Raw genomic sequence first — 13,644 nt, 5'->3', positions numbered from 1 at the left:
AGGTGCTTCTGCAGCTGACGAGATTCCCTTTCCCCTGTTTGGGAGGAATTTCTTCTGCGGTGCCCTCAGAGCAAAGGTTGCCCCCCTCTCCCACCCACCCCTCCAGCGGCTGCTCTGCAGGTGCAGCCCCAGGCGCCCGGGCTGGCCCTGCCACGGCCCAGCTCGGCCAGCGGGCACCCCGGCCTGGAGGCAATTTATTTTAATTCCTTCCCCTCGCGTGGCCATGGTACAAAGCAGCGATGCTCCTGCGTGCCCAGGGATAAATCACGGCCACTAGGCCAGGAGCAGGCAGGATCTCCCGCGGGCAGGGGGCAATGGCCCTGCCCGGACGCGTCCCCGGCAAAATAAACCCTTCTACAATATAGACTTCTCTTTCCGCGGAGGCTCCGGGCAGCGCCGAGTTGCGTTTCAACACCATATCGAAAAATAACTCTTGAAAATAGCAGCGGTGCTCGGCAGGGGGGTGCGGGGCTGGCGCGGGTGCCGGGATGGGCTCTGCCACCCCTGATTGTCCTTCTCTCCCTCCCTCGGGCCGCGCCAGGGCCGGGTCCCCGCCGTCCCCAGCGCAGCGCCGGGCCCCGGGCGCCGCCGCCTCTCTTGTGCTTACACCCGAAGGCATCCGTGCCCCCCGGCCGGGCACGGCCGCCCCGGCCACCGCCGGTGCCGTCCCCCCTCCCTCCGGCCCTCCAGGGCCAATTCCCACGGGAAATCCTGGAAAGGTTCGGCCGCCGGCGGGCGCTGCGCTCGCGGGCCGGGGGAGCGCGGGGGGCCGGGCCGGGGGCGAGCAGCGTTTAGAAAGGGGGGTGATCCATGTCGTCCAGCCAGGAGGCCGGGCTGGTGGGAAAGTCTGGGTACCCGACGCTGCTGCCCGTGGAGATGTCGGAGGTGGGCCCCCCCCCGGCCATGGCCCGCAGCGTCTGACTCACCCCCTGCGCCCCGGGGGCCACCAGCCCCAGGCTGCCGTCCACGGCGTAGTCCAGCCCGTTCAGCAGGGGCGGGTGGGCCGGCAGCGACGAGATGGAGGACGGCGACTGCGGGAGGCCGTAGGGGCTGCCGTCCCGCAAGTCCTGGTACGTCTGTCCCGCGCCCTCCAGGGAGAAGCCGCCGTTCAGCAACTGTCCGCCCGCCACGTCCCCCACGGAGCCGTACACCCTGTTGTTGTGGCCCAGCTCGGAGAGGATCTGCTCTTCTGCCGGGGACAGGAGGGAGAGCGGAGGCGGGAGGTCAGCGCGGGGGGGAGCCCGGCCGCCCCCCGGCCCCGCTCGGGCGCCGCGCTCACCGCGGAAGCTGAGCTCGCTGTCGCTGACGCCGCAGTCCTCGGCCGAGCTCTCCTTCTCCAGCTTCCCTCCCCCGCGGCTCCGCTTCACGCTCTTGTAGAACTGCCCCCAGCGATGCCGCCCCGCGTCCTTCTTCAGCCGCTTCTCCTTGGCCCGCCGGTTCTGGAACCACACCTGGAGCGGGCGATGGGGAGGGACGTGGGTGACACCGCGGCACCCCGCCACCCTGACCGTCCTGCATGGCGGCAGCCCTGGAACCCAGCGCCTCTGCAGCCCAGCGCCCATGGAACCCATGTAGGGCTCCAGCATCCCAGCACCCCTACGTCCCAGCACCTTTCAATCCCAGCATCACTCCATCCCAGCACCCCTCCATCCCAGCCCCACTCCATCCCAGCCCCCCTCCATCCCAGCACCCCTCCATCTCAGCACCCCTCCATCCCAGCACCCCTCCATCCCAGCATGCCAGCCCCTTGGCACACCAACATCCTGGTATGCCAACGCCTACACCCCCATACAACCCAGCACCCCTAAACCCCTGCAAACCCTCATGCCAGCACTCCTGCCCCCCAGCTCCCACCCCCCCGTGCAATCCAGCAGCCCATCATCCCTGCAGCGCAGCTTCCAGGCACCCCCATCACCCCTGTCACCCCTGAATCCCCTAAAAGCCGGCGCCCCCAGAGGGGCCCCTGCGTGGCCCTTCTCTCGGGGCCGGGCGGAGAGGGGCGCCCGCGGCCTCACCTGCACGACCCTCATGTCGAGGCCTGTCTCGGAGGAGAGCTGCTCCCGCACATGCCGGGCGGGCTTGGGGGAGTTTTTGTAGGCGTTCTTTAGCGTTTCCAGCTGCTTGGCCGTGATGGTGGTCCGGGGCCGCTTGGCGCCCGCCTCGGAGTCATCTGCAAGCGAGGGAAGCGGTCCCAGCCCCGAGCGGCGGCTCTGGGGGAGCATATCCCCAAAACCGGCTGCCCCAGAGCCCGGCCACGGCCAGCCGTGCCCCCCGCAGCCTCTCCGGGGTACCCACCGTTCTGCTTGGCCGTCTCGTAGTCCTCCTTGCAGACCAGCCGCCCGTCCTCCATCAGGTAGAACTCGTCGCCCGTGGCCAGCTGCCGGCTGCAGATGATGCAGGCGAAGCAGTGCAGGTGGTACACGAAGTCCTGCGCCTTGCGGACCACCTGGGTCGGGGGGATGCCCTGCTGGCACGCCGTGCATTTGGTCCCGAAACGCCTGCCGGGAGAAGCGGGACACCCTGAGCCCCGCGGCGGGATGGGCAGCGCCGGGATGGGGAGCGGGAGACGGGGCAGAGTTCAAACCAGCCATCAGCCTTATTATGCGTGACACTTCACACGGCGGGGGTTTATCTTCCTCAGAGTGAGAGACCGGCCTAATGGAGCCCAGGAAGGTTTGATTTTAATGATTCTTTTAACTAATGTTTATAGGCTGCCTGATTTTTTTCCCCTGCAAGGACAGTATATATTTCACCCACATTAATACCAAATAAATTAATTACGCTGGCATGATGAATCCCAGATTAATAGGGGATGATGGGGCTCTTACACCGTAACGACGGCCTGACAGGGGCCGGGGGTGGGCTGCTGTGGGGCACGAGCAAAGCCACCAGCAGGGCTGCAGGAGTGTGCAAGGGACGTGGGAGAAGCGTGGCAGCAGCATGAGAGGTGGGTGTAAGAGTGGGAAAAGAAGTATGGAAGGAGCATGTAAGGATGGTGCAAGGAGTGTGGAAGCAGCGTGAAAGAAATGAGCAAGGATGGTACAAGAAGGCTGCAAGGAGTGAGGAAGATTCGTGCAAGGAGTGTGCAAGGAGTGTGCAAGGAGTGTGCAAGAAATGAATTCACTGAATTAATGGCACAAGGGTGGCACATGCCGTGAGAAGGAAGTCAAAAGTGGATATTCCACCAGTGTTTTCAGCAACAGACGCTGTGGGATTGGCCTGGGGCAGATCCCCACCTCCCTCTGGCCCCACAGGGCTCCCCTGCTCCCCACAGCAGCCCCAAACACCCCAGAGCACCCCAGAGCCATCCTGGGGCTGCAGCAGCCCAGGTGACAGAGATGTCACGATAAACCTGCCCCCATCTGCTTTGGAGGAGGCGGCACAGGAACACCCAGTCCCTTTGTCCCCAAGGCTGCAGGGACAGGCAATGGCATCTGGGATTGCCCGGGGGGTGCAGCCACTCCAGGCACCTCTCACTGTCTGTCCCCTGAGGCCTGAACATCCCCCAATGGTGCAAAATCACCCTCAAGCCCCGTGGCCACCCATCCCCTCCAGAAATCCAAGGCACAGCCACCACAGCTGGGTCTCTGAGGCTGTTCCTGAGCCACGCAGGTGTCACCCGGGGATGGGGGCAGGTGGTGCCAGCACGATTTCGGGGTGTTGGAAGCAGAAGGTGCAAAGGAAAAGCCTAGTTTGTCCCATTTTCTGGACTTATATCCTAAAGGGAAAGTCCCTGGACATCTGCTGGGGAGGCCTCAGCTCTCCTGGAGTCAGATGGGAGGGAAGGTGGGAGAGGAAGGGCGAAAGAAGAGGGGTGGAGATGGACAGGAGAGAGGGAGGGATGAAGGAATGATGGGATGGAGGATAAAGGGAGGGGTGCAGGGAGGGTGGGAATGGAGAGGAGGAGGATGAGGGTGGGAATGGAGGGGAGGAGGAAGGCCAGAGTGACAGAGGGACAGGATGGACAGAGGACGCTTTTCTGCTCCCAAGGCTGAGCTGGTGCCCACCCTGCAATTCCCCATCCACTGCCCATTCACCCCCTCACACAGAACACTGTAAAAGCCATTTTAACAACTCTCCCGACCCCCCGGGGTGTTTCCACATCATCCGGGGAGAGGACCCAGGACGAGCCGAGGACCAAGAGCTGCAATTCGGGAAGAAAAAAAAAAAAAAAAAAAAAAAAAAAAAATAATAATAATAAAAAAAAAATCCATGTGATCCTCCTTTCCCAAGCAGCTCCTGCTGCCTCTGAAGTTGGGCTGAAATCCTCACGTCCCCTGCAGGTTCCCCAGCCCGAGATCAATGAGCGGTTAAGGAAAGGTGAGGTGCGAGCGCCGAGCTGCTATTGATTGGCACCAAATAATCCAGGCAGGACCTCATCTGAGAAAGTCGCTGATCTTTCAACTCCAATTAACATTGATTACCCGCACCTTTTGGGCGACTATTTAAATGACTCGGAGATTAATAGGCTGGAAAATATCAGAAGTGAAGTGTTATTACCCAGGCTGGAGTGGCCGCTTTGACCGTCCCCGGCAAGGAGAAATCCAAGCTGCAGCTTTGGTCCTGGTGCCTGCTGAGGTCTAGGAGAGCCTGGGAGTGGGAAGGCAGGGGAATCCTGTCTAGGGACTGATCGCTGTGGCTGTAGGCTGGCGGTGAGGGGTGGTGGGGACAGATGGTGGCAGGAGGAGGTGGCCTCAGTCCCCGAGGGGCAGCAGCTGCTTTGTGGCTGAGCCCCATCTCCTGTATCCGAGCAGTGAAAGGCACCCACCGGCCAGGACCCAACCCTTCTGCTCCATGGCCATCCAGTCCCAGCAAAAACCTTCTCCACCCCTTGGGAAAACTCCCAAATTTCACCGGCAGCCAGAGACCAGAGCATCCTGAAGGCAAAGTCCATTTTTAATGGGGAATGGGCTGTCCTGTCCCGTGGGAGCAGGGAAATGCCAAGGCTGGGGCATCGCACAGCTCAGAGGCAGCTGCCAAGGCAAATCAAATGAGGTTTTCACGCTAATGGGAGGAAAAAAAAAAAAAAAAAAAAAAAAAAAAAAAAAAAAAAAAAAAAAAGGTAAAAGGTGGAGGGCGAGAAACAGCAGAACAGCAGCAGCAAATCCCGAAGAGGCGAGGGAGGCCCTCGGGAGGAAGAGGCAGCAGCCTTGTCTGTCGTGCACGAGTTTCTCCTGCCCTCTAGCTCCGAGCTCCGAGCGGGGCCGGGGCCAGGCCGCTCCCCATCCCGGGGGCTGAACACGGCACGGGGCGGGGACAGGAGCGCCGGGACATTTGGGGCTTTCCCACCGCTCAATCCCAACAACCAGAATCCACCTGGCAGCAGCTGCAAAGCGCCCACATCCCCCTCTATTTCCACAACAACGACGACAACGAGTTGCAGGAAGATTTTGGAGAAATTACTCTTAAAACGAGGCTCCGTGGCCGCTCGGCGGGCGGGGAGAGGCTGCTTTTGGGGGAAGTTACTCACTTGAAGAAATCGTCCTTGCAGTAGACGCTGCCGGCCCGGGAGAAGCAGCGCTCGGCCAGCTGCATCTGGCAGTCGGCGCACTTGAGGCAGGAGCTGTGCCAGTGCCGGTCCAGGACCTTGAGGATGAACTTGTCCAGGATGTGCTGGTTGCAGCCGGCGCACTGGGGGATCTCTGCCCGGGGGACAGGGATGGAGAGAAGAGCAGCGTCAGCCACCGACCCCCCGGGGCTCCCAAAGCCCAGCCCGGGCTCGTCCTGCGGGGTTTGGGCTGAGGAGCGGCCGCCCCTCAACTCCCCCTGTCCCGGCACGGCTCCCTTTGCAAACCTTTGCCAAAAACCTTTGCCCGCGGCTGGGCACGGCCCCCCACACACACACACACACGAGTGATGCTTTTCTTTTATTCATCCCGTTTTTCAGGCCGTGTCCTGCTCTCTGCAGGTTTTCCCTTCCTGCCTCTCTCTCCCTCTGGAATGGCACCGCCACCGAGCAGGGACAGCGCTTGTTGCCCCTCAGTGACTCATACATATGGAAACAGATGGATTTGAGGGGGGAAAAAAGAAAAAGGTTTTAAAAAAAAAAAAACTCCAAAAAAAAACCAAACCAAACCAAAACAAAAAAAAAAAAAAAAAAAAAAAAACAAACCAAAACAAAACAAACAAACAAAAAAAAGACAAGAAAAGATAAGAAAAGAAACCCCAAGAAATAAAATAATAAAAAATGAAAATAATTAAAATAAAGATTTCTACAAAGAAAAAAAATATTAAAATATGGAAAAAATACAAAAAAGGAAAAATATTAAGAAAAAATAAAATTATAAAAATTTAAAAATATTCTTTAGAAAAGGAAAACGGTATAGAATGAAAAAGGTTTTTAAAAAGGAAAAAAAAATAAGAAATAGATAAAAAATGAGGAAGATAAAAAGGGAAAAAAGGTTTTTTTAAAGGAAAAAATTCACAAGAAGGAAAAAATTCACGAGAAGGAAAAATATTTTTATAAAAGGAAAAGGAAGAAAAGATTCAAAAAGGAAACAGGAAAAAGGAGGAAAAGCAGAAACAAATAAACAAAAAAAGAAACAACAACAAAAAGAGGAGAAACAAAAAAAAACGTGAGAGAAGAGAGGAAAGGAATGGTACAAGGGAGGAAAAGAGAAAAAAGGAAAAGGAGGGAAAGGGAGAGAAAAAGGAAGGAAAGGAAGAAAAAGAGGGGGAATATAAAAGAAGGACGAGGGGAAGAGGAAAGAACGGGCAAAGGAGGAAATAAAGTGGGGGCGGGGCGGGGGGGAAGGAGGAAAAGAGCACAGGAAAATCTCATATTGTTACAGCCTCAAACAACATTATTTCAAACCCCTTTGGGGTCCTGCGGCGTGCCCGACGTGCCGGCAGCTTATTCCATTTATTCCATCCCTGCCCGGGGCAGGCAGTGACAGCCCCAGCGCCCCTCAGAGCGCGGCCATTCCAGCCTCTGCCGCTTTAACCGCAACATAAATTCAATATAACAACTCTACGGCTTCTCGAGGTGCCTCTTTCCCTTCTTGTTTTGGGAACACCTGGATTCTCTCCCCTCCCTCTGCCCCGCGGCACCGGCACCATTTCCAGCCCGGGTTTGTTCAGCCCGTGTGGGAGCGACACGAACGCACCAGGGCAGCCCCAGGAAACCCTTCTCGGTCCTTTCATAAACCCGTGTGCACCTCCAGGAACACGTTTTGTGTCTAAATGATTGTTTCTGCCAACACCTGTGTGTTTACAGGCGCCCATCCCGCGCCCTCAAAGCCAACAAAGAGCTTTCCCCGTCCTAAAAGCGGCCACGCGGCTCAATTCCAACCAGAAACAACTGCAGCCGGGAATTCAACGTCTCCCTCCGAATTTCCAAAGAAAAATGGTTTGTTTTTTTAAGAGGAGACCGTTTTTCCTTCCAATTTCGCTGTAGATGAACGGCACCGACCCCAGGCACAGGTGCCTGTGGGGGCAATGATGCCTGTGTGCACACACTGGGATAATAATAATAATAATAATGATAATAACAACAAAAAGGAGAACTGCCGGGGGAATCATGAGATGTCCCTCTGGTTTGCAGAGAGAAAACACGTAAAATTCAAGCCCTGCACCTGCTTTGTGCTTTGCCAAGGGGCAGCTGCCTCCCTGCCCGGCGTTGATGGCGCTCCTTTCACCTGAATTATTTCACGAGCAGGGCTGAGGTCGATGGGTGCGATGGGCACACGGGGCACGAGGCGCTCCCGGGCTGGCCGTGCCCAGCACCATCCCCCGGCTCCGTGCAGGGCTGCTTTGGATGGCCCTGGGGGGGCCCCTCTGCACCCCGGGGCTGCGGCAGCCTCAGGGCAAACCCCTCCCCGGGCCGGGGGGATGGCCGGGGGCCCGCCCGTGCCCCGGGGCGATGGACAGCACAGGTGCATCCCGGCGGGATTTGGCCGTGTCCCCTTAAATGCCGAGGCAGATCCGCAATCCCCTCCCCTCCTAAATGCCGGGGCAGATCCGCAATCCCCTCCCCTCCCACGCCCGGGCCCAGGCACGGCCTGGCCTCCGCCGCCACCGGGATTTATCAGCGGCGGGTCCATCTTCCCGTCCCCCTCCCTCTCCCCGCCTCTGTCCCCGACGGGAAAAAATAAAGAAATAACGATTGAAACGAAACAAACTGCGGTGGCATCGGCAAATCCCCCAGAGCGCAAAACCCGCGGGGGAGATGCGGGGACAGCCCCGGGATGCGGGGCCGGGCACACCGGGCACACACCGGGCACACACCGGGCACACACCGGGCACACACAGAGCACACACCGGGCACACACAGAGCACACACAGAGCACACACCGGGCACACACAGAGCACACACAGAGCACACACCGGGCACACACAGAGCACACACCGGGCACACACCGGGCACACACAGGGCACACACCGGGCACACACAGAGCACACACCGGGCACACACAGGGCACACACAGGGCACACACAGAGCACACACCGGGCACACACAGAGCACACACCGGGCACACACCGGGCACACACAGAGCACACACCGGGCACACACAGAGAACACACCGGGCACACACAGAGCACACACAGAGCACACACCGGGCACACACCGGGCACACACCGGGCACACACACAGAGCACACACCGGGCACACACCGGGCACACACCGGGCACACACCGGGCACACACAGAGCACACACCGGGCACACACAGAGCACACACAGAGCACACACCGGGCACACACAGAGCACACACCGGGCACACACCGGGCACACACAGGGCACACACCGGGCACACACAGAGCACACACCGGGCACACACAGGGCACACACAGGGCACACACAGAGCACACACCGGGCACACACAGAGCACACACCGGGCACACACCGGGCACACACAGAGCACACACCGGGCACACACAGAGAACACACCGGGCACACACAGAGCACACACAGAGCACACACCGGGCACACACCGGGCACACACAGAGCACACACAGAGCACACACCGGGCACACACCGGGCACACACCGGGCACACACAGAGCACACACAGAGCACACACCGGGCACACACCGGGCACACACAGAGCACACACAGAGCACACACCGGGCACACACAGAGCACACACAGAGCACACACCGGGCACACACCGGGCACACACAGAGCACACACCGGGCACACACAGAGCACACACAGAGCACACACCGGGCACACACCGGGCACACACAGAGCACACACCGGGCACACACCGGGCACACACAGAGCACACACAGAGCACACACCGGGCACACACAGAGCACACACAGAGCACACACAGAGCACACACCGGGCACACACAGAGCACACACCGGGCACACACAGAGCACACACAGAGCACACACCGGGCACACACAGAGCACACACAGAGCACACACAGAGCACACACCGGGCACACACAGAGCACACACCGGGCACACACAGAGCACACACAGAGCACACACAGAGCACACACCGGGCACACACCGGGCACACACACAGAGCACACACCGGGCACACACCGGGCACACACCGGGCACACACAGGGCACACACCGGGCACACACCGGGCACACACCGGGCACACACAGGGCACACACAGAGCACACACAGAGCACACACCGGGCACACACAGAGCACACACAGAGCACACACCGGGCACACACCGGGCACACACCGGGCACACACAGGGCACACACAGAGCACACACAGAGCACACACCGGGCACACACCGGGCACACACCGGGCACACACAGGGCACACACAGAGCACACACAGAGCACACACCGGGCACACACAGAGCACACACAGAGCACACACAGAGAACACACCGGGCACACACAGAGCACACACCGGGCACACACAGAGCACACACCGGGCACACACCGGGCACACACCGGGCACACACCGGGCACACACAGAGCACACACAGAGCACACACAGAGAACACACCGGGCACACACAGGGCACACACAGAGCACACACCGGGCACACACAGAGCACACACAGAGCACACACAGAGAACACACCGGGCACACACAGAGCACACACAGAGCACACACCGGGCACACACAGGGCACACACCGGGCACACACCGGGCACACACAGGGCACACACAGAGCACACACCGGGCACACACCGGGCACACACCGGGCACACACAGAGCACACACAGAGCACACACCGAGCACACACCGGGCACACACAGAGCACACACCGGGCACACACCGGGCACACACCGGGCACACACAGAGCACACACCGGGCACACACAGGGCACACACCGGGCACACACCGGGCACACACAGGGCACACACAGAGCACACACCGGGCACACACCGGGCACACACCGGGCACACACAGAGCACACACAGAGCACACACCGAGCACACACCGGGCACACACAGAGCACACACAGGGCACACACCGGGCACACACCGGGCACACACCGGGCACACCAGGCACAGCCCCGGATCTGGGCCCGGGATCTGCCCCGTTTAGGGCCGGGCCGGGACCCGCGGGGGCTGGGGCCGGCTGTCCCGGAGTGCGGGACAAGCGGAGCACAAGGCGCGGTCCCGGAGCCGGTCCCGGAGCCTGCACCGAGCCCAGGGAAGCGCCAGCCCGGGGATTCCTTCAGAAGTCTTTCCGCGGGGAGGAAACCTCATTCCTTCACATGCAAAAAAAAAAAAAAAAAAACCAAACCCTTCCAATCCATTTCTGTGCTGCGGGCAAACGACTTTCTCGGCGGCGATTAATCAATGAGTGCCCCCTCCAGCCCCTTGGCGAACCCGCCGGCACCGGGCGCCGCTCCCGCAGCCTCTGGCACAGCTTCGGGCTCCGGTGAGATTCGCAAAACAATATTCATAAATAACAGTCGGGATTTTATTTTTAACAATCCCGTCTGCAAGGTCTGTCGGGGTTGGGGGAGAGGCAGCTCGGCTCCCCAAAATCCTGCAGAGGAAGGTGCTGCAGGACACAACCCCTGCTAAAATAACGAGGCTGGCGGCTAAATCGAGAGGGAAAACGGTGATTTAATAGTGATTAAAAATTAAAATGTCACGGATTTTCCTCTCACGCAGGATGAAATATGGAGGTGCTGTTGGGGGCTGGGGGAAACCCCGGCTCCTTCTCGGGAAAGGGGTCCCTGCCCGAGGCCGTTTCCTCTGGCTCGGAGGGGGCTGTGCTCTCTCACCGGGGCAGGACCCGGCCCCAGAGCTGGCACGACATGAAAACAGGTGCCGGGAGCTGGCAGCGACCGCAGGGCTCGGCCTGGGGCAGCGGGAAAAACACAGAAGGAAGATTTTCAGCAGCCCAGCCTCATCTATTTCCTTTCTGCCATTTTTTTTGCGGATAAATAACTACAACAATAATACTTATTAATAATAATAGCATTAATAGATATACAAATAGCAATAGTAGTAATAATAATGGTTATAAAATAATAATAACAACAATCATAATAATAAGTCGTTGGATTATTTCCTGCTAATTCTCGATATCCATCAGTCAGTGCAGGAATGACAATGTCACGGGCAGGGGAGTTTGGTGGCCCCGGGAAGGGCCAGACCAGGGAGATATTCTGGGGCAATGCTGCTCCACGGTGCTTTAGGCTTTTTTTTTTTTTTCCTAAATCAAGGGATTCCGAGGCCACAGAAGTGACCCGGCGACCCGGAACCGGCGGCGTGACTCGGGACACGGTTGTGGGACAGACCCGCCTGTCCCTGTCCCCGTCCCTGCACCGGCTCTGGGCTCCTGACCGGGATTTTTCTCCCCCTCTGCTGCGGTGCAATGGGTTAAAGGGGCCCTCCCGCAGCTTGGCAAAGGGACCCAAACGGGAGAAAACGGCGACAGGTCCCCCGAAGGGCCGCGGGAAGAGGCACCGCCGGGAAACCCACGGCAAACGAATTCCCTCGGCTCGGGGGGGCCGGGCCCGAGCGGGGCAGGGAACGGAGCGGGGGCTCCCGGGGCAGCCCCACACCGGGGGGAATCCTGTCCCGGAGGGGCCCCCCCGTGTCCCCCGAGCCCGGCCGGGCTGTCCCGCCGCTCGGGCCCCTCTCGCCCCTCCCCCGCCCCCGCCCGAGGTCCCTCCCCTCAACTTTCTCGGCGCCGAGTGGGGGGGCCGGGCATCCATCCCCCATTCCGGGAGCGGCGGCGCCCCGGGCCTCGGGAACCGTTTGCCAACGGGGAGAGACAACAACAACAACAACAAATAACAGTAACGATAACAATAACCACGACAACGGCAGCAATACCCGCGCAGGCCGAGCCCCCCCCGCCCGCGCAGCCCCGGGGCGCACCGGGCCCCCCCATCCATAGGGACATCCATAGGGACATCCACAGTGCCCGGGGGAGGGCCCCGCGCGGGGCTCGGCCCTACAGCAGCCACAGGGCTGACCACCCTGCGGCTCGTCACAGCTCGGCTCCAGCATCCCCCCTCGGGGTCCGGCATCCCCCCTCGGGGTCCGGCATCCCCCCTTGGGGCGCACCACCCCCCTGGGGTCCATCCCCGTGCGCCCCCCGGGCCGTGCCCGTGCGCAGCCCCCGGACGCGCTACCTGTGGCTGCAGGGCACACACGCGCCCCTGTCACAGCCGGGCATTTGGGATGGACGCGGCTGCGGCGGCGTCGCTCCGGGGGCCGCGGGGCCATCCCGGTACCCCGCACGCCCGGCCCCGGGCCCCTCCCCACCGCCGCCTGTCGCGACAAACGACAGGAGCGGGATGCGGTCGCTGCGGGCCGGGGAGGCGCGGGGCGGGGGGGCCGCGGCCGTGCACACACCGCACCGCACACACCGGCCCCGCACACACCGCACCGCACACACCGCCCCGCACACACCGCACCGCACACACCGCACACACCGGCCCCGCACACACCGGCCCCGCACACACCACACCGCACTCACCGGCACCGCACACACCGCCCCGCACACACCGCCCCGCACACACCGGCACCGCACACACCGCCCCGCACACACGCTCACACTCGAATTCACGCTCCTGCACACGCAGAGCCGGAGCCGCGCCGTCCTCCCCGTCGGGGCCGGGCCCGCATTCCCCGCCGCCCGCCCGCCCGGCCCCGCTCTCCCCGCCGCACGCTCCCCGCTCTCCCGCCCGGGAACGGCGCCGCGCACCGGGAAAGGAACGGACGGCGCGGAGCCGGAGCGGAGACACCTGGCCACCCGCAGGGCGCTGCCCCGCCGGCCCGGGGCCGCCTTTGCGGCAGGGAGCGAAGGAGGGAGAAGAGAAAAGCGTCCTTACGTTGCACCGGCACACCGAGGATCTCGGGAAGCCCCTTGACAGCCCCTTCGGCAGCGAGCGCGGAGCTTTGCATCATTTTATTGGCCCGGGGGGCGGCGGAGGGGACAGAAGAGGGGCGGGAGAGGCGCGGGCCGGGCCGGCGGAGCCCGGTGCCGTGTCCCGGTGCCGTGTCCCGGTGCCGTGTCCCGGTGCCGTGTCCCGGTGCCGGTGCCCGCCGGTGCCGCCCGCCTCCCATTCATTCCCCTGCGGGGAGCGCGCCTGACGTCACCGCCCGCAGGGGGGCGGGGGCGGGACGGGCCCCCCGCAGCCAATCAGCGCCCGCTCCGCGCCGCCGGGGGCGGGGCCTGAGGCGGGAGGGCGGGGCTTGCGCGGCGGGGGCGGGGCCTGCGGGGAAGGGGCGGGGCCGGCGGTGCCTTTG

At 61.3% G+C, this 13,644-nt stretch overlaps 1 protein-coding gene across 1 annotated transcript; it reads right to left on the bottom strand.

Annotated features, from left to right (window-relative positions):
• Positions 1–791: 791 nt before the first annotated feature.
• LHX4 (LIM homeobox 4) lies at positions 792–13,342 on the bottom strand (the record flags this gene model as incomplete). The annotated part of the gene is made up of 6 exons (XM_083868136.1): positions 13,227–13,342; positions 5,471–5,642; positions 2,296–2,498; positions 2,016–2,170; positions 1,280–1,451; positions 792–1,189 (listed from the first exon to the last, which is right to left on the bottom strand). Exons 1-6 carry the CDS (start codon positions 13,300–13,302, stop codon positions 792–794), a joined length of 1,176 nt encoding a protein of 391 aa, XP_083724262.1. The 5' UTR covers positions 13,303–13,342.
• Between the last annotated feature and the right edge of the window lie 302 nt (positions 13,343–13,644).

The sequence above is a fragment of the Zosterops lateralis genome (genome assembly GCF_965231275.1).
Source record: "Zosterops lateralis genome assembly, chromosome: 9".
In the NCBI taxonomy this organism is placed as follows: domain Eukaryota; kingdom Metazoa; phylum Chordata; class Aves; order Passeriformes; family Zosteropidae; genus Zosterops; species Zosterops lateralis.
The sequence above is the reverse complement of the archived record's forward strand: the minus strand, read 5'-3'. Positions and strand labels throughout refer to the sequence as shown.